Source organism: Crocuta crocuta, unplaced genomic scaffold (genome assembly GCF_008692635.1).
Source record: "Crocuta crocuta isolate KB4526 unplaced genomic scaffold, BGI_CrCroc_1.0 scaffold127, whole genome shotgun sequence".
In the NCBI taxonomy this organism is placed as follows: domain Eukaryota; kingdom Metazoa; phylum Chordata; class Mammalia; order Carnivora; family Hyaenidae; genus Crocuta; species Crocuta crocuta.
The window spans coordinates 1,169,641-1,188,972 of record NW_027532008.1 but is presented as its reverse complement, the minus strand read 5'-3'; the positions used below and the strand labels follow the sequence as shown (position 1 = coordinate 1,188,972).

At 53.4% G+C, this 19,332-nt stretch overlaps 2 protein-coding genes across 12 annotated transcripts in view; one reads left to right on the top strand and one right to left on the bottom strand.

The window, feature by feature from the left end:
* EPB41 (erythrocyte membrane protein band 4.1) overlaps positions 1–12,377 on the top strand; it is a 198,345-nt gene extending 185,968 nt beyond the window's left edge. For all 11 annotated transcript variants that reach the window (XM_077775926.1, XM_077775916.1, XM_077775925.1 and 8 more), the window contains 4 exons: positions 4,488–4,589; positions 5,730–5,810; positions 9,139–9,243; positions 9,930–12,377. In XM_077775926.1, coding sequence (XP_077632052.1) covers positions 4,488–4,589; positions 5,730–5,810; positions 9,139–9,237 — 282 coding nt within the window. In that variant the 3' untranslated portion in view covers positions 9,238–9,243; positions 9,930–12,377. The remainder of the gene's footprint in view (positions 1–4,487; positions 4,590–5,729; positions 5,811–9,138; positions 9,244–9,929) is intronic.
* Positions 12,378–13,530: 1,153 nt separating this feature from the next.
* On the bottom strand, positions 13,531–14,511 carry TMEM200B (transmembrane protein 200B). Its single transcript, XM_077775509.1, has one exon. The coding sequence runs from the start codon at positions 14,509–14,511 to the stop codon at positions 13,813–13,815; it is 699 nt and encodes a 232-aa protein (XP_077631635.1). The 3' UTR covers positions 13,531–13,812.
* Between the last annotated feature and the right edge of the window lie 4,821 nt (positions 14,512–19,332).

Genomic DNA, 19,332 nt, shown 5'->3' with positions numbered 1-19,332 from the left:
AGAAACAGAAATGAATGAATAGGACTTGGCAGTGCAGGGGGTTGAAAAAGGAAGGAATAGGAAATTACTTTAAGATTGTGCATGTTATTAACCAGAGGATGTAAGAATTACTTTCATATGGTAGGAAACTCTTTAAATTGTCATTGCCATGGAAACAACCTAGCTGTCCACCAGTAGGGAGCAGGTGAAAATAAATTATGATATATTCAATTAATATAATTCGGTGCAGCTATTTAAAAAAAAGCTTCTGATGGGAATAATCTATGTGATAAATTAATAGATGAAAAAGCATAGTGGAATGTGGTATAAATAACATGCTGTTTATAGGAGGGAAAGAGGAGGCTCGTATATGAATATATTATCTCTGAATGAGTACTCAAAAAGAAAAAAACCAAAAAGCATTGGTGGCCTCCATGAAGGGTCTAAGACTACAGGACTGTGGTCGGGAGTGGGAGGAGACTGACATTTCATCCTATTCCACTTTGAAGTGAATTTTGTAGCTTATGTGTGAAAGGTGTTAGGGCAAACCTGCACACAGAAGCCCGTGTGGTTTGAATGTAGTCCCGGTAAAAAAAGGAAAAGGAAGCAGTCATTTTAGGATTTTTTTGAGAGAGTATATGTGTGTGCATGCAAGTGGGAGAGGGGCTAAGAGAGAGGGAAAGAGAGAATCTCAAGCTGTCAGGGTAAAGCTTGATGCTGGACTCGATCCCATGACCTGAGCTGAAATCAAGAGTTGGGATACTTAGCCAACTGAGCCACTCAAGTGCCCCAGGAAGCAGTCATTTAAAAATATATTCACACATAGGAGAAATACAGAGGCAGCATGCTGTGCTAGAGAAAGCATGTGGGCTTTGGAGTTAGACTTGAATCTTAATTCCAACACTTGCTAGTTTTGTGACCTTTGACAAGTCACTCAAACTCTTTGAGCCTCAACTTTCTCTTCTGAAAAATACATTTATAAGGTTATTAAGATAAAGATAATATTTGCCTGGCATACAGTAGGTATTAAAAAATGGTAGCTATTACTATATCGTATTGTTATATATCTACCTTTATTTCATTTTAATTAGGCTCAAGACAGTCGGCCAAAATACAAATTACTTCTCATTATTCATGCTGGACAGTGGAGTAGAGTGGGGAAAGTACTGACTTTAGAATCCAATTTCCTGGGTTTGAACCTGCTCCATCACTTACTAGTGTGCAATCAAGTTAATTACTCCGTGCCTCAGTTTCCTCATTTGTAAAATGGAGCTAATAATAGTTCCACCTCATAGGGATGTTGCAAGGAACAAGTTAATGTGCATCTCAAATTAAGTTGTCACTGGGGCGCCTGGGTGGCTCAGACGGTTAAGCATCTGACTTTGGCTCAGGTTCTGATCTCACAGTTTGTGGGTTTGAGCCCTGTGTCAGGCTCTCTCTGCCCCTTCCCTGCTCCTGCACACACTCACTCTCTCTAAAAAAAAAAATTAGATACATGTAAAAAAAAAAAAAACTTATATACAGGGAAATGCACAGATTTTAAGTGTTCAATTTGCTTGATTTTGACAAATGTATATACTTGTGTAACCAGGACACATTTAGGATACAGAACATTTCCATTACTCCTGACACCCTCTTCAAAGCTTCCTACCCCTCTAGGCAGCTACTGCTTTGATTTCTATCACCTTAGCTTAATTTTACCTGTTCTTGGATTCCATATAAATGGAAGTATACAGTAGTACACTTTTGTGTCTGAACATGTTTTTTGGTTTTTTTGGGGTTTTTTTTTGGTTCATCAAAATTATACAAATCTGTAGTTTGCTGTTTTGCATTGTTGAATAGTATGCCATTGTTGGAGTGTACTGCAATTTGTTTATCCTTTCCTTTGTTGATGGACATTTGAGTTGATGCCAGTTTAGAGCAAATGTGAATAAAGCTTCTGTAAACATTCGTGTGCAGGTCTTTGCATAGACATATGTCTTCACTTATCTTGGGTAAACAGCTAAGAGTGGAATTGCTCGGTCATGGGATAAATGGATGTTGGACTTTATAAATGGCTGTTGAAGGTGCAGTACCATTTTGAGGAAACATTGGTGAGAGGGTGGAAGAAAAGAGGCCACATGTGGGAAGAGTACAAGTCAGAAATCATAACAATGTCTCCTCCATCTCTCCCTTCTTCAGAGACAGAAAGCAGGGGGGAGTCGGTGGGAGGTAGAAAAATACGTCACAAATTTAGTAGAGGTGGAGCTCTTCGAAAAGGTTTAGCCCTCCTGACAAATTTCTGTTCTTTTTTTTTTTTTCAATATATGTATTTGGGGGAGTGGGCAGTGAGAGAGAGAGAGGGAGAGAGAATCCCAGGGAAGGCTCTCCCCTGTCATCAAGGAACCTGACATGGGGCTAGATCTCCCAGACTGTGGGATCATGACCTAAGCCGAAATCAAGGGTCAGATGTTTAACCTTAAGACGGAGCCATCAGGCACACCCAAATTTATATTCTTATAATCATATATAAAGCACTTCTACGATCTCTCTAGATCTTCACAATAATGTCATGTGGGGGCAGAGCCCATATTACAGCACTGCCTGTTATAAACGAGAAAACTAAAGCTCAGAGAAGTGAAATTGACTTGCCGGAGATCCTATAGCTAGTTAGGTCTGAGCTGGGACCCAGACCTCAGTCTTCAGACAAGAAGTTTCTTGCCCTAACTTCTAGTTCAAACATTTATTGGCTATAGAACCTTGAAATTATTGAACTTCTCTGGCCCAACAAACTAAGGTAACAGTTGCGTCGTGTGTTTGGCACATAGTAGAAGTACAATAAATGTTAGTTGAGTTTGAATCTAAGGAGAGATGGGTCTGGGTTGAAGAAAGTGTTAGTGAACTAGCCAGTATTGTACCCAGCACGGTGCTGGCATGTATATGTATGATTTAGGGTTATGTGAGATTTAGGTGTCACAGTCCTGTCCCCTCTCTTTGTTTTGTCTAGATTCTTACCTGGAAGGAAACTCCAGCCAGAAACTCTTCCTCCTAATTCTTATCTCCTCCTCCAGACTCCCCACCCCCATATCTCAAAGTTTTGCCTCAAGCAATGTGGTCCTGCTCATAAAAAGGCCGGAGGCCTCTGCTTATAATACAACTGACTTACATAAGGAGGCAGAAAAACATAGTAATGTAACACTTTTTATTTTTACTGCAGGTTCTTTATGAGAATAATTGCACTTCTCTAAATCTCCTCTGAGCCGTGTACAATGCCAGAACCCACTGGTCATTATTTCTGGACAGTGTGTTGGCTCTGAGCAGCCTTCACTCCCCTGGCCTCCTGTTTCCATCCCAGTCGCGGGGCTGTCGGCAGTTCTGAGTCCTGCTACCAGCCCACAGCCGCCGATAACCACCTCTCCTTATTGCTAGCATCATTTCCCAACCTGATCGTAATACATTGGTTTTGGTCATAGCATGGTGAGCTCCAGAGAAACTAGTAGCCGCAGCCCTTGTTCTCTGTATAGATTAGGTGCATAGCCTGGCATTCGGAATACTTTTAAACCCTTCCTAATAAGGATGGTCCATTTCGGTAATAGTTTTGTTATCAGAAGTGTCATTGAGGTATTATGTAGGTTTCTTCCCATGGTGTCTTAAAGGGATATTTCCTACCTTACTTGCTGCAGTCTCCCATCTCAGTCTTCAAAGAAGATAGCCTGAGATTCCTTGGCTCATTCAGCCCTGGCAAGGACCTTTTCCAGTCTTGTCTGGAAAGTTCTGCCCTATGATTCAGAACCTACTCATGCCTTAGCACCCAAGTTTATACTTCTCCTGCCTTGGGTGGTGTGTAAAGACCTTCAGGTTTGTAGAGAGGATGGCTGCCACGTACAAGTTTTGGGTGCTTGAGCAAATCATTTGCCTTTTCAGGGCCTGCATTTTCTTACCTGGGAATGCTAATCAGTCTCTGCTCTTTCTGTTGACTTCACAGGGCTTGTGTGAGCATCAAAAAAGACGAATTTTTTAAGGGTTATTTATTTTTGAGTGAGAGCTCAAGCTAGTGGGGCAGGGGCAGAGGTGGGGACAGAGAATCCAAGCCAGCCCTATGCTGACAGCAGCAAGTCTGATGTGGGCCTCAAACTCAACGAACCATGAGATCATGACCTGAGCCGAAGTCTGATGTGTTACCAACCGAGCCACCCAGATGCCCCAAAAGACAATGCTTTGAAAGCCATTTGTGAACTCTAAAATGCTGTATGTACATGTGCGGTCATTGTCACTGTCGTTGGCTGTTTTCTTACCTCCTCTCTCTGATCCACTCCTGTCACTGACCCGGTGCTAAGGAAACTGACCATCCAACATTTCCAAAAGGGAGCCTGTTGCCAGGGGATTGTTTTCTTTATTAAGAGATCGCTGTAAGGGAATTAGGTTTTTGCTTTAGAATGTACAGCCGAAGAGCAGAGCTGCTTCCTGCCACATTTGCCCACAAGGCTTCCTGAGAGGCGTGTTGATGAGCTGTGGTTTTTTTCCTGCAGACCGAGGATAGCAACGGAGACTTGGACCCGGGAGTCTTGCTGACAGCTCAGACCATCACATCTGAGACCACAAGCAGTACAACCACAACTCAGATTACCAAGGTAATAGACCAGTTAGATCTCCCTTCTGGAAGTCAGTGGCATGCCACGCTTGGTGCCTCTGTAGGAAGGACCCTGGTCCGTAAGCAAGGGTTTCCAGCTCCATCCCTGCTGAGCCAGATTGTTCCAAGCATCACAGCTGGCAAGGCCCTGCTGCTTTCCCCAGCGGTAAACCCAGGGAGACCCTGAGCGTGTCTTTGCCTAGGGAGTAGCCTCATCAAGTCGCATGTACTTGTCTTTACACGTCTGCCTCTCTCATCACTCCCTTGTCTGACTGTGGGCATAAGTTTAAAAAGTCAGTTTAAGGACCAGTGTCATTGGTATTATTATGCAGCTGTATTTTCCAAGTAAAAAATCAGGACTCAGGGCCCAACAGAGAGTTTTTATATCATGTCCAGCATCGAGGCCATGGAAACTATAGTTTGCCCGCTGAAATATTGGAATTATTAGAATATTGTTTATGGAGACAAATTATCTAAAATTGGAACTACTCCCTGGAAACCGGATAGTCTATGTTTGCTGTAGCACTAGAGGAAAATCTATGATCTTGTAAGTAAGATATCTAGGTTTCTAACCAAGCTCTATTAGCAATACACAGATGGCTAGAAGCTAGTTACTTACAAGTCTCTGACCTTGGTTTTCCTCATCTATCATTTAAGGAAACCTACCCACTCTGAGGGGGTTATTTGAGGATCTTTTGGTATTAACGATACAAAAATGCTTGAGAATAAGGAGCCTAATTTCAAGCTGCATGACATTTTTGTTTACAGTCTTCTGATTTTTCCTCTTGAAAATCATCAAAATATACAGAAGAGAGCAAAAAGAAAAACCTATCTGTTTTTGTTTACTCGCTGAATTTCTGTGGTTTTTAGAAGGAAGAAAACGGGAAAAGTAAATAGAGAATTGTGACTTTCTGTTTTGCTTATTAAAGATCTTAGCAAGCCAGGGGAATAGAGATGTGCTTATTTTAGCAGGTGCAGCCAAGGGTTTGGACAAGTGGGTAAGAAAGCTATTCTAGACAGTACCTAGCAGCAGATTAAAATTTGAAGTAGAGCTGTCAGATTAATCTTTTACTCTCGCTGGGTTTTTTCCCCCATTTGTCTTTCCTTTCTTTCTCCTGTGACCACTGCCCTTTGGTTTCAGACTGTAAAAGGTGGGATTTCAGAGACCCGAATTGAGAAGAGAATTGTGATCACAGGAGATGCCGATATCGACCATGATCAGGTGGGAACACTGAAGAGATTGTGGGCATGGAAGAGGTCCCTGGGCGGGAAGATTGATGGATCCTGGAGTTGGCTTTCGGAAGACGCCTTTGCCAGCTTCATCCCGAGGAACCCCCTGGGCTACGCCAGTGCTTAAGTGGGAAGGGCAAAGGGAATCAGACCATGGAGACCTGTGGGATGGGGGCTGCAGGTGGGGGAGCATAAAGTGTAATAGAAAGAATAGAAAGCTTTTTAGACTCAAAAAGCTTGTGTTCACATTCTGGATCTCTCCATATTCTAGCTCTTAACTTCCTGCCTCCATCTCCCCATCTTTAGGATGGGGATCATGGCATCTTCCCCTCAAGGCGGTTGTGAGAATCGAGTGAGATGTGGGGTGTCCACCATGTGGTACATGGTGGGCTCTGGGTGAACAGAGCTGTTGCTCTTCAGGAGACAGCGTGTCCCTAAACATGTGCTGGAGACAGAAGAAGAGAGTAAGATGAAAGGAAGGTGTGATCCCCACCCTCAGAGGCTCAGAGGCAGGGGAGATGAGGGGAAGCAGAGGGAGGAGGTAGACTGTGAATCAGGAGCCTTGACTTCAATTCTGTCCTAGATCTTCCCCTGACTTACTGTTTGACCTTGGGCACACCACACTAACTCTGATTCTTTTTTGTCTCCTAAAGGAGAATAGGTTGATCTAGATCATTTCTGGGTCCTTCTGAGTGCTAAAAACCTATATCTCTCTATTAATTAGGTGCTAATTGTACTGCAGGCAATTAGCAAATAATAACGTCAGGATTGATGCTCCTAGCTCTCTGCTGAGTGAGGTGAGAAGAGCAGAGCTGCAGAGAAGAGGGGGTGGAGGGGACTGCATGCAAATGCCTCTGCAATCATTGACAGCCCTGCTGGAGCAATCATTCCGTGGCCTTTGTGCTGATATGTTGAGTGCCTTTAAAAAAAAAGAAAGAGAGAAAACCTGAGCTGCACCACTGGCAGCTCCCTTGGTAGTGGGGCTGAGACTCCCAGCTGAGAACGCCGGGCTCAGGGTCCCTGCAGCAAGGCTGCAGAGCCCAGGCGGGGGGGCCTTGCAGCCAGTTCACCGCAGCTCGGTGGATCCCACTGTTACCTGCCTGCACCCACCTGCTTGGTCCAGCTGGCCTGAGCCCCTGCTGTGTGCTCAGTCCGTGCGAGGGACAGCAAGAGCAGTGGGATGGGGAGGTGTCTGGGGAGTTGAGATAGCGTTGACTCTCGATTCTGCAGCTTACGAGTGGTGTGTCCTTGCGCACATCATTTTACTTCTCTGAGCTGCAGTTTTGCCATCTGTAAAAGAAAGATAATCCCAGATTTCTTTCAGGGTGATTGTGATCAACAGACTTGATAGCTCAAAAGATGCTCCTTTGTCCCTCAGTTGTGCTGGGTATGAGGGATGCATGGAAGGGATGGGATACGGGGTTTCTGGATGGGTGGGGGGCACTTAAAGTAAGAAGTAGTGTGATGTAGGCTTTCCTAGGGAGAGAGGCATCGGCCAGAGTTGGCTTGGGCTGGGCCTTGACACATGAGCAGGTGGATTGGGCAAAAACGATCAGGGAGAATGAACAGGGGCCTCGAGAGGTGCCAGTTTCGTGGAGTCAGAAGACCAAAAGAGGAATTTCCTCTCTTCCCTCATCCCTCCTAGAGATAGTTCCTAAGGGCCAGGGTCAACAGTCAGGTGTTCAGATCTAGCTGGAATCCTTTTTTTTTTTTTCTTTTGATTAAAAAAGATTTTTTTAATGTTTATTTATTTTTGAGAGAGAGAAAGTGCGAGCAGGGGAGGGGCAGAGAGAGAGGGAGACACAGAATCCCAAGCAGGCTCCAGGCTCCGAGCTGTCAGCATGGAGCCTGACATGGGGCTCAAACCCATGAATTTGATCTGAGCCGAAATCCGACGCTTTAACCGACTGAGCCACCCAGGCACCCCGTTTTAAAAACATTTTTAAAGTTTATTTATTTATTTTTACAGAGAGAGAGCACAAGCAGGGTAGGGGCAGAGGGGCAGAGAAAACCCAAGCAGGCTCCATGCTGTCAGCACAGAGCCCAGTGCAGGGCTTAAAACTCACGAGCCCACAAACCGTGAGATCATGACCTGAGCTGAAACCAGGATTCAGAGGCTTAACCGACTGAGCCACCCTGGTGCCCCTCATGTCCTTTTTAGTAGGGGGGGGGCTATCTCTTGAGAATCCCCATGTCACTGTTCCCCATAGCACCTTGGGTGCTGAGCTTGAGGCTCAGAGACTTGCTGCCCAGCAAGAGTAGTGGTATCATTTCCCTGACTTTCCCTCTGTTTTCATTTGGTTTTTCTAAAATGATCAGAACTCCTCCAGATGCTAACACAGGGTCTCCCCGACACTAAAGGTCAGTGTAGTGAAGAAGAAAGCGTTAAAATCCCTGCTGGATTACTTACTAGCTGCGAAACATTAACCACTTTATTTAGCCAGTGAACCTCGGTGTCTTCGTCTGTAAAATGGAAACAACGAAGGGTGCCTGGCTGGCTTAGCTGGAAGAGCAAGCGACTCTTGGTCTTGGGGTCATGAGTTTGAGCCTCACGTTGGGCACAGAGCTTACTTCAAAAAAGCGTGGAAACATGGGGCGCCTGGGTGGCTCAGTCAGTTAAGTGTCCGACTTCGGCTCAGGTCATAATCTCGCAGTCCGTGGGTTCGAGCCCATCAGGCTCTGTGCTGACAGCTCAGAGCCGGGAGCCTGCTTCGGATTCTGTGTCTCCTTCTCTCTCTGCCCCTCCCCCATTCATGCTTTCTCTCTCTCTCTCTCTCTCAAAATAAATAAACATTAAAAAAAGAAAATAAGTGGAAACAGTGATGCTACCCTAATTCATTGAGTCATCCTGAAGATTAAGTATGTAATAATAATAATGTGCTTAGGCTAATGCATGGCGAGTAATAGGCCCTCCCACTCTTCCTTACTTTCTTCCTTCTCCATTAGCCAAAGATACCTCTTCCTTTTTGTAGCATGCTTCTTTATCTTCCTCTTCTGTGCTGAACTTCCCGGCTGCCCTATAGTGAATACAGATTTTTCACTCACTTCTTGAGTGACTCCTCCCAGACCCACCCCTAAAGTCCCTTTACGATTCCTTGAAGACAGCTCTAGCCTTCCCTGTCTCTGTGTTTTCAGCCCAGGAGCCCCCCTATGCAGAACAGGGGGAGTCAGGCTATGATCAACTTGGCCCAGCCTAAGTGCTGCCCCAGTACCACAGACAGAAGGATTGAATTTGCCAGAGAATCGATGTCCTGAGACCCCTGCTTCCTTCACCAGTCAGGCTGCCTTGTGCCCCATGGGATTGTTTCTGTCTTTCTCAGGTCCTCGTCCAGGCCATCAAGGAGGCAAAGGAGCAGCACCCAGACATGTCAGTGACCAAGGTGGTCGTCCATCAGGAAACCGAAATCTCTGAGGAATGAGCTCAGGTATGGGCTGTTCTTGGTGGGACGGAGGGGGCCCACTGTCCCCGCCTCAGACAGCACTGAGCAGGAACACCTCCGAGAGGTGTCCACTCTGGGACTTGATAAAGCAAAGGTGAAGGAGAGGCTGATGAGGGAGACAGAGAAGTTACTAAGTATTTGGCTCCAATGAGAGCAGCTAGGCCTCCTGGTGTCCCCCTGCCTGTATCAGCGCCTGATGGGCCGGAGGACACACCCTAGGCCTGGAGGGAAACCCCCACCCACTTCCTGAATCTTCCTGCTTCCTCCTGCTTCTTCACTTAGGCTTCCCTCTCTCTTCTGTCTGAGATCTGCTCTCAGCTGTCACAAGGATCTCTGAGTCTAAACCTCAGAGGCCAGAGAACAAAACCAAGAAAAGCCAGGACCTGGCTGTCCGGAAATGCGGGCTTGGGGGCTCGGGGGCTGGGGGAGAGACGGCTGAAGCTCAGAGGCCAGACTAGAAAATTGGAAGCAGTGAGCGTAACTTTCAGAGAGCCAGGGATCCAGAAGAATTTATGCCTAAGAGGAGCCATGGATCACCAGGTGGGACGGGGCTCTGTAAAACTTCTCCCGCCCTGCTTGTCACCTGGGGCCACAGAACTCTGGCAGCGGCAGCGGGGCTGGGTGGCTGCTTTCCTTTGCGGGATTTCAACAGTGTGCTTTCTCTCCTCCAGGACCTATCCTTCCCCAGCTCCCTGCCTATCTCCCCTCCAAGAAAAAACCAGCAAAATGATGAAGAAGCTTACCTGCAGTAGTCAGACACCAGGCTTTCAACATTACCCGAAACCACCAGAAAATTTCATTTTCTATTTGGAGTTTGTACCCAGAGAGTCTTCTAGACATCACTGGTTCTTTTAATGCCTTTTTCTATATTGTGATACCAGAAATTGTTCGACTTTTCACTCTATGGACTGTTTTTAAAGAGCTTTTTGGTTTTTTACAGGGTGGTTTGTAACCCCTTCAACCCAGCCTCTCCCCATGCATTTCCTACCCAGGTACTGACCGGCCCGCAGAGTTCGTGGGGAAACCCTCCAAAGACTGTCAGCTGTGTTGGGGGCCAAAGCCGGCTTAACGGGGTTCCTTGCTCCTGCCCTAGTCTTATACCCTTTGGATGTCGGCAGAAACGTCATTCGCCAGCCCTTTCTCAGAGCCGGTGATGTGACTGCCGTGCGAGGCAGGGCAGCGGTCCTGGTCCACGGGCCCCAGGAAGACATCCCTGCCCCTCTGCTGAGGGTGGTTTTGGTGAGGCAGAGATCTCTGCTAAGAATGTAGTATTGTGTTTCCTTCTTTCCTTCCCTCTCTTCTCTCTGGAGCTTCTTTAGATCAAGGACATAAGAAGTTGTTTCAGATCTCCCTGATACTGTGAATGTTTGAACATATCCGTGGCCTTCGCCTTCCTGCCCTCCCTCCCCTTTTACCTCATCAGAAGCGGTGGCTCTGCTAAGTGCTCCCCCCACCTCCCATCTCAGGAGACCAAGACTCACAGAAAAATGGGCACTTTGGGCCAGAAGCTCCAATGGCACATTTTTAGTGGTGATTTGGGCAAGGAGAAAGTTAATGAGATTTTTAAAAAAGCTTTTCTAGTCCTGGGAACGTGCACCTCACACAGGGGAGTGGTGGGGTTTACCTCAGTCAGATCCTGCTCAGAAGTACTTCCAGGTGACCAACCCTGGGCCTTTTTCTTTAATCCCTGGATGACCGGAAATGTGGCTCAGAGAAGTCGTGTTCCTTGCCCTTTCTTCTGACCGGTACCTGCCTGCAGACGCCCTTCTGGAGCGAGGGAATTGACGTTTAGGGGCCATCCTTCCCACAAAACCCCGCACAACAAGGGGTACAAACACCAGCCCTGCTCATTCCCACTCGCCATCTGAGGCCTGTCAGGTTTTTAGGCTTGATTTCTGTGGTGGGTTGTGGGTTTATTTTACTTTTACTTTTGTTTGGTTGGTTGGTTGGTTTTGAAAATGGGACTGACTGATGTGCCCAGTTCCACCATTCCTGGTAGGTCTGGGGGCATTTTTATTCAGTAGCGCTTCTCGAATCTTCCAGCGTGCTTCCCACAAACACATCTGCCTGAAGTGCTTAGAGTCTTATTCTGGGACAGAAGTGAACTTCATGAGACAGCAGGTCACAGTCAGCAGTCTCGGGGGGCTCAAGAGCAGCGAGAGGTCAGAAACCCCTGCTGCCTACAGTGGGGGCCGGCCCTGTGTCCAAAGCCTCTGCCGGCTGGGTCTTGTGTTAGACAAACTCAATTGGTTTGAACTGATTGCAGATGTGCATTTTTGTTTAGTCCTTATGTGAGACTGTTACCAGCCAAGAGGCAGCTCTCTCTGGAGAGGGACAGGAAGAGCTCAGGTAGGGTGTGTGACAGGCCTGGGCAAAGACGGCTGTCCTGTCTCCGGAGCAGACTTCCAGCCTGTGGGCACAGGGTCTGAAACGATGGGGCTTTCTTGGTGGTGCCCGAGCCTGGGCTGTGTCGCCAGGAGTGGGGGTGAGGTTAGGAATCAGCCCACACCAGGCAGCGTGTAACGTGAGCCCCCCCCCCGGCCGGTGGCCAGCGGTCCTGGTGCAGGAGCCGCTTCCCAGGCCGCCAGCTGCGGAATGAAGCGGGTCAGGGTAGGGAGAGGGCACAGTTTGAGCACCAGCAACCTGGCACGCAGGGTCCTCCGCCACCCACACCGGTGTGGCCGCTTTCACAGCTCAGGACCGCTGACGAGGTGGCTCTGTCACCCGCTCACAGTGCTTCTCCTCTCCGCTTCCTTGACTGTAAATTGGACCAGAAGATCTCGAATGCCCTTCCAGCGCTGGACACGATCTGGACAAGCGAGGCAGAAGGTGTCCTTCCAAACCTCCCCCCTCCCCCCATCCTGCCTCTCTGGTAACAGATCTGAGGGTTCGACAGTTTGGATTTTTTTTCTTCCTGCAGTTGTGTGCGCGTTTGTGTGTGTGTGTGTGTGTGTGTGTGTGAAGAAAAACAGATTCTGTCCAGGTGGAAATGGTGAAGAGGGAGGGGAGAGTTTCACTGCCAGGGTCAGAGACTTGGCAGCAGCTTCCCTGAAGTGACTCAGACACACACAGTAACAACTCTCGCTGCAGTTTTATTTTTATTTCACTTGAGAAGTAAAGACTTCCTCCAAGCCACATGAGGTCTCTGCCGCCCACCAGCCCACCAAGCAGGACCTAAATTTCCAAGCCGAGGGCCCGCAGAACCTGGCCACAGGGATCCTTCAGGGCCTCTTTGCCCTCCGGCCAGGCACCCCCATCGTGTGTTCTGCAGGGTGGCGGAGGGTGAGGGGACAGCAGGGGATGGCAGTCTGCCCTGGGAAGTGGAGCCCGAGCGAGGGCCTGACCAACACCACGGAATGCTCCGTGCTCGCGGAAACACCTGGCCAGGATCTCAGCCCCAGGCTGGCTGTTTTTACAGATCTCTCTCAAATGTATTATTTTGGTGACAAAAATGAAGGAGCTTTGTAAATTTTTTTAAAATTATGAATCATATCAAGTAGTTGTTTACATTTCTTGACAAAATAGGAACCATGGCAGCAGAATCAAATTGGCAAAATCCTTAGATTAAAAAGGCAATAATTAGGTCTGCTGTTTTGGCCTTTTGTAGTAAAAGTGGTGTAGTGCTTAGATACGTGTTTGGTCTTGCTTCTTGTATTGCATTTTTCAATAAACTTACAAAAAAAAAAACCTGAATCTGTGAGAATTGATCCCCTTTTAAAGTTCTGTTTTCCTACCAGCAATCTGCGGGAAATTAAACATGGGTAAGGGAGACCCACGTTCAAGCCGTCATCTTAAAGTTAGCTACCGGCACTGGCCAAAATGCGGCTTCAACGTTGAGGAAAAGGAGATCTGACTCATGGCTTTTTGCCCGCCGGAGGGAGATTTTGCAGCACAGGCCATGAGCGAGGGGAGGAGGGGGCGTCTCAGACCTGTTTCGGGAGGGGCCAGACCCTCGGTAGAAAGGCTTTGGCAGTAGTGTAGCCCTACTGGGGGGTGCCCCGGATGGCTGAGGGGGGAGAGGGGCGGAGGCGGTGGGAGATAAAGCCTCAGGCTCCAACCCAGATGGCAGTGGAGGGTCTCCTCTCTACCCCATTGCTCATCTCCCCCAACCCCGCAACTGGCGCCACCTTGGAGGGGGCCTGTCCCCGCCTGTAACATCCCAACCTACCTTCGGAGGCTTAGGGGTCCTTGCTCCCCCCCTCTGGGTTTGCCAAGACACCGGGTGCGTCTCCCATCACCCCGACCTGGCCCTCCGGCCCCCTCAGGCACCCTCCAAGGCTACGTAAGGCCACTTTTGGAGGCTTCAGAGAGTTCCCGAGGCCGAGTCATGCTGGTCCTGACTCCACAACAAAGCACGTCCTCTCCAGCCTATTGAACCCTTGTGCAGTTGGCATTTCTCTGCCGACATGCAAGTCAGGTCGCCTTAGCAGCTGCTGGGGCCGGAGCGCCCACCTCCAGTCTGGGATGTGACTGCTGCATCTACTAGATACTGGGACTTCTGGTCCTATTACCACGGTCCATGCTGCGGCCTCCTAGCAGGCTGTCCCCTGCTCCTTAAACTCGGGCTCCCAAGTCCCCTCCTCCTCCCAACTTGGCATAACCCCCCAGACTGAGGCGGTCCAGCCGGGGCCAGCTCCGGTGAGCACAGTCTCGAGCTGCCGGGGCGCCCAGTAGGAGCTCCCCAAGGCCCAGATCCAGAGACTTGGAATGTTCGATGCAGGAACCAGAGGGCTGCACGGTGATAATCACATGGCCAGTCTGGGTCCGTGGACCCCAGGGTGGGGGCAGCCCCGGGCCCTTCAGCGGGTAACTGTTGAGCAGGGCAGGTAACCCCAAGCGAGGATTCGCAGGCTCTGAACGCAGACTCCGCACTGACGGAACAGGTGAGGTACCCCGACGCGGGGACAGGTCCCAACTTTCTGGCTCTGCGCAGCCTATGGCTCGGGGAGTCCTGGGTCCGGGGCTGGGGAGGAGGGCGCAGTCCCAGCCGGGGCCGTCAGGAGGGCGGAGCGCCTGAGCCCGCAGCACCCCCTGGCGAAGCCGTCGCGTCTCCAAGTCGCGGTTCTCGTAGAGTAGCGTGTTGGCGCAGATGAACACGAACAGGCCGACGCCCATGACCACGGGCCCAAGGAGCCGCAGCCGCTCGTGCGGGCCGTGGGCCCGGCCGGCGCCGCGACCCTCGCGTCGCAGCTCGNCGCGGCCCTCGGGGCTCCTCCGCAACTCCCCGCAGTCTCCAGGGCTCCCAGCCGTCATCTCGCCGTCGTCTGGGCGCTCTGCGGAGAGATGGGAGGCGGGCACTGAACCGACGGGCCTGGGGTCGGAGCGCCAGGTGGGGGGCCCAAATCCGGGAGGCGAGCTCGGGCTGCCTCGCCCAGGCCGCTTGGAGATCCCTGGCGGCCACCCCCGGATTTTCCCGGGCCGCTAGGCGGGGAGCCGCCCCCGCTCGGGTTTTCCGCAGCGGAGCTCGGAGCCAGGCGCGCGCGGCAGAAGCCGGAGTTGGCCGGGCCCGCGGGCGGAGAGGAGGGAGGAGGGCGCGGGCTGCTACCTGGCGCATCCTCGGCTGCGGGGCTCCCGCCGCCCGAGCCCTCTTCGCCAGCCCGCCGGCCCCGGGCCTCCCGAGGCGTGCGGGCCCCCGGCAGTGGCGTCTCCAGGGTAAGTCCCGCCCGGGATCGACCTCACCTCCGCACGTGGTTGCACCGTAAAGGAGGGAGGGGGCTCAGACCGCCCGGGTCCACTGGGGTCGCTCGCGGGCCCCACCTCCCCCCTACTGCGCTTTACATACCGCAGCTGAGGAAGGAGGGGGTGTCACTGACTCCAGCCTCTTCCTGCTCACCCCCTCCTTTCAGCCCTCCTCAGTCTGCACTGAAGCTGCAGCAGGAGAGACTTGAGCTAGACTCCAGGAAGACCGTTCCGATCAAGACCGGCGGCCGACTTTGCCCAGGATCGCTTTAAACTCCGCGCAGACGAGGCCTCCCCTCCCCCGGCGGCCGGGCAGTGGCCCGGGCAGGGCGCAGGGGGCTGCAGGTGCTGGGCGCGGGGCCTGCCGCTAGAGCTCCCCTCCGGCTCTCCGTCGGCCTGGGCACGGCTGTTCCCAGGTTGCAGCGTTTCCAATTCGAGCTCCTCGGGATGAATCATCCCCCTTTCCCGCCGCCTGTCCTCCTTTCCGGCCTCCTCCACCCGAGGCCTCAGTGGCCCGCGTCCCGGACGGAGCAGCACCGCCCCAGCACCTCAGGCCGCCCCAGCCTGGGCCGTCCGGCTTAAGCCCGGCCTGTGGCCTGAGGACCGGAGCCGGGCCGGGTAAGGAGTGGCTGGGTTGTGTGCGGTGTGTGGCCCCCCACGGAAGGGAGGGTATGGGAGAAAACCGGGCCCCCACCCAGGAGCCCTGGGCCGCAGGGGAGGAGAGCTAGGACCGCGCTGTCCAGTGGTGCGTCTTCACTCCCCCCAGAGTGGTTTCTAAACAGCTTCAGCGCTGGAATCCGCAGCCGAGACCCCAGGAAGGAGGCCTTGCTACCCCACTCACTCCCCATCCGCACCCCCGAAACTCAAGGCACGACACCCCATCCCTGCCTCCAAGAGGAGTGCCGAAGGCCCGGGGCCTAGAGCTGAGCCGCAGAGTCTGCCGCGTCCAAAGCCTGATTTTCACAGATGGAAACTGCGGCCCAGAGAGGCGGAGGAGACTGCCGGGGTCACCTGAGGAGGGGGCTCCACCGGGACCCGACGCCGGGCCTCGACCCCCAGCCAACGCGGTGCACAGCCACGGGGGCGTCCTGGGAGGAGGCAAGGGCCGTTCCCCCGTCGTCTCTGAGTGTGGAGCGTTTTCCTCAGCCCGAAACCGCAGAAGTGACCACCCCGCCCCAGGCCGGAGCTGGTGCCCGGGGCCCAACTCCGGAAAGGTCGCCCGGAGCCCCCGCGAGTCTCTGAGTGGAGGGAGGAGGCGGCGTGCGGAGAGATGGGCACACGCCTTGAGACCCCGAGCCTCTGGAGAGCGTGAGTCCACGCTGGGGACCCCAGGGCGGGCAGAAACTGGGAGCCACGGTCGGAAGGTCTCAGGCCGCGGGAAGTTGCTCCGGGCCGGTCCCTCGCACTCCGGGGACCCGCCTCCGCCAGCGTCCACACTCTGCCCGGGGTAAAGGGAGGACCGGGCTCCCGCCGCCCAGAGCCTTTCCGGAGGGAGGGGCCAAACAAAAAGTTGGGAAAGTGGGAGGCGAACCCCGGGCCCTAGTTTTGCTCACCTGGTGCCGCCGCGCCCGGGCGGGTCCCGGTCGGAGTCAGCGCGCCGCGGGTCCCTGCGCTGCCGCCGACTCCACCGAATCTTGGCCCCCGGCCCCGCCCCCTACTCGGGCTCCGCCCTGCNNNCCCGGCTTCTGCCGTTCGCAGAGGCCTGGGAGGGCCCCCTGTTCCCACGTGGGGAAACCTGGAGAGCCCTGCCCGGCTCCGCAGCGAGCGCGCAGGCTGAGGATTCGAGGCACGCACGTCCCCCTCCCCACGCCTCTGAGCCCCTCATTCCAAGCGCCGTGGAGAGGACCTCCGGAGGCATCTGAGAGCCTGCTGCTGCCCTGCGCTGTCCGGGGAGCTCCCCGGAGGAGGTGGTCCAGTTCCTGCCCCGCCCGCCTCCCCCAGCCCTTCCCCTCCGTGAACCTCACTGCCTTCAAATGAAAAAATGGGCTTAAAAGTGTCCGCCTCGCAAGATACGGAAAGGAGAAAATCCAGCGATGGGGGTGGGCTCTCGACATGGGACGCAGCCCCGGGTAACCCGGCGAGCGCTCAGTGAACAGGAGCCCGGGGCAGGGGTGGGGGCGGTGGGGCTGAGCCCTCTCTCAGAGCTGAGTGTGTGTNAGTGGCCTGCCTGGGCCACCGCCCCCCACCCCCTCGCAGGGCGCCACACTGCACAACTAGGCCTCGAACCCAGGCCCCCGCCCTCTGGCCCGGCCGAGGAGACTGGGGGTGGCCTCGGCGCCCCGGGAGCTCCTCTCCCAGCGCTCGTGTACAGGCATCCCTGGGAGCGACCGACGCCACCACTGGGGGCGGAGCCTCCTCGGGGGAACCACGGTGAAGATACCGGCCTCCTGCGGAGCGGGTAGGGCCGAGCCCGGGGTCGAATGGGGTCCGGAAGCCAGGCCGGGGTCGCCCTGCCGCCGCCGCGTGAGACTGAAGGCTGAGCTCCGAAGAGAACTCCCTCCGCCCCGCGCCAGGGCTGTTGTTTGCGCTCCACTGAGGCAGTGGCCTGCTTCCTGCCCCCTCCGGCCACCCCCTTTGCCCGAGACCCCCATGGACCCTGCTCTTACTCCATTCCCGAACACCCACTGCTACACGCCCCCCAACTCCGCCCTCCAGCCACCCTCCTGAGGCTCAGCTCTGCGCCCCACCCTACACCGTCCCCCAGCCTCTCACCCCCAAGCCCGTCCCCCCTCGCTGCTCTTCCTGGGGTCACCAGCTTCAGGCTAAAGCTTGGTGTCCCGTCCTTGTCCTTGCTGCTCCACCTGCCCTGGCTGTTACACTTTTGCTCTTCCTTCCCCTCTGTTCCCCCCTGATGTTGGGGCTCCTCCAGCCTGAGCCCAGGAGCCCCGCCTCATTTTCAGCAACAGACACCTCCCCAGAAATTTCCCTGCTCCCAGCGATCATGGCCCATTCCTACTCCTCCTGTTCCCCCGCCCGTAAAAGGCCCCCCTGCTCACCCAAAGGCCGTCTCCAGCAGCGGTGGTCACCTTAGGCTCGCTCCTCTCCACCTTCCCCCCAATCCTTCCAGTCCTGTGGACCCCCCGCTTGGGATCCCCAATTAGCTGCTTTCTTCCTGCCCCAGGCCCACTGTTCTGTGAGGGGTGCCAGTCATCTTTCTACCCTGGATCTAAACCACTCACTCACTCTGCTTACAACCCTCAGTGGCTCCCCAGTGATGTCTAGGTGGAGTTTAAGATCCCTTCTCACCTCCACAAACTGGCTCCTGCCGCCTGCCATCCTCCCTGGCGCAGCTGAACTTTCTCCCATCCCCGTATCTGTGCTCTGGCCTTGGGTTTGACCCCCCACCTTGCCTCCTGCCATGAAATCTCACTTCCCTGATCATCCCCTTGGCTCCTCCTCCTTCAGACCTTTTTTGAGCCTCTGTGACCCCAGAGTAGGTCAGCCCCACCTTTCCCCACCCCTGCTTCCCTCCCCTCCCCACCTCTGCCTTCCTCCCCTTCACCCAGCCTCCCCTTAGCAGCACTGCACAGGAGAACTGAAGTCAGTGTTTGGGACTTGAGGTCCTGTGTCCTCCTGGCAGTGAGCTGAGGGGACACCTGGGTCTGTCTCGGCCCCTCCCTGAGCCCTGGCCCTCCACTGGCTTGTGTCTCCCCCATCCTGGGCCCCCCTTAATGCACACCGCTCAGACAGCAGGAAAGGACTGCGCTCTCTCTGCATCTGTTTCCGCGTCTACACAAAAAGGGGGGAATACTACCTCCTAGTGTTGTTTGGAAGACTAAATACGAGCACACGTGTTCAGCCTCTGGCACAAAGTGGATGACCACCAAACAGCTATGCCCTCCTCTGACCCTGGGGCTTGAGGCACAGAAGACCGTGTCTGGGAGTTGTAGAAACCTTCCCTGGCATCATTTGGGGCAGTGCTGAAAAAGGGGTCCTCTTTTCCTAGATGTAACCCCCTTTGATTCTCTTGAGAGCTCAGCAAGGTCAATGCTACGTCCAGTTCACAGAAGAGGAAACTGGCTCAGAGAGGCCAAGACCTGCTGGCAGACACACAGCCAGGCTGGTAAGTGCTCTTCCCCTCCACAGAGGGAGGGGTGTCCATGGGGCCTGATGGACGTGCGGATGCGGGGGCAGCCAGTGGCCTTATTATTGGGACACCAGTCGCCTCCTGGATCTGCCCCTGTGGCCCCTGTGACCTGGACCTCTCTACTTCTGAACCAGGAGGAGCCTGGATGAACTGCCCCCTGGGGCCAGAGGGGTCAGTATTTCCCACCCCCAGCCCCAGCTTCTCTGGGAAGGCAGGTGGCCGGACACAGGGACTCTGAGGTCCCTGCCTACTTGAGACTCCATGTTCTGTCCAAGAGCCACTGGGGGTGGGGGGGGGGAGCAGCTGTC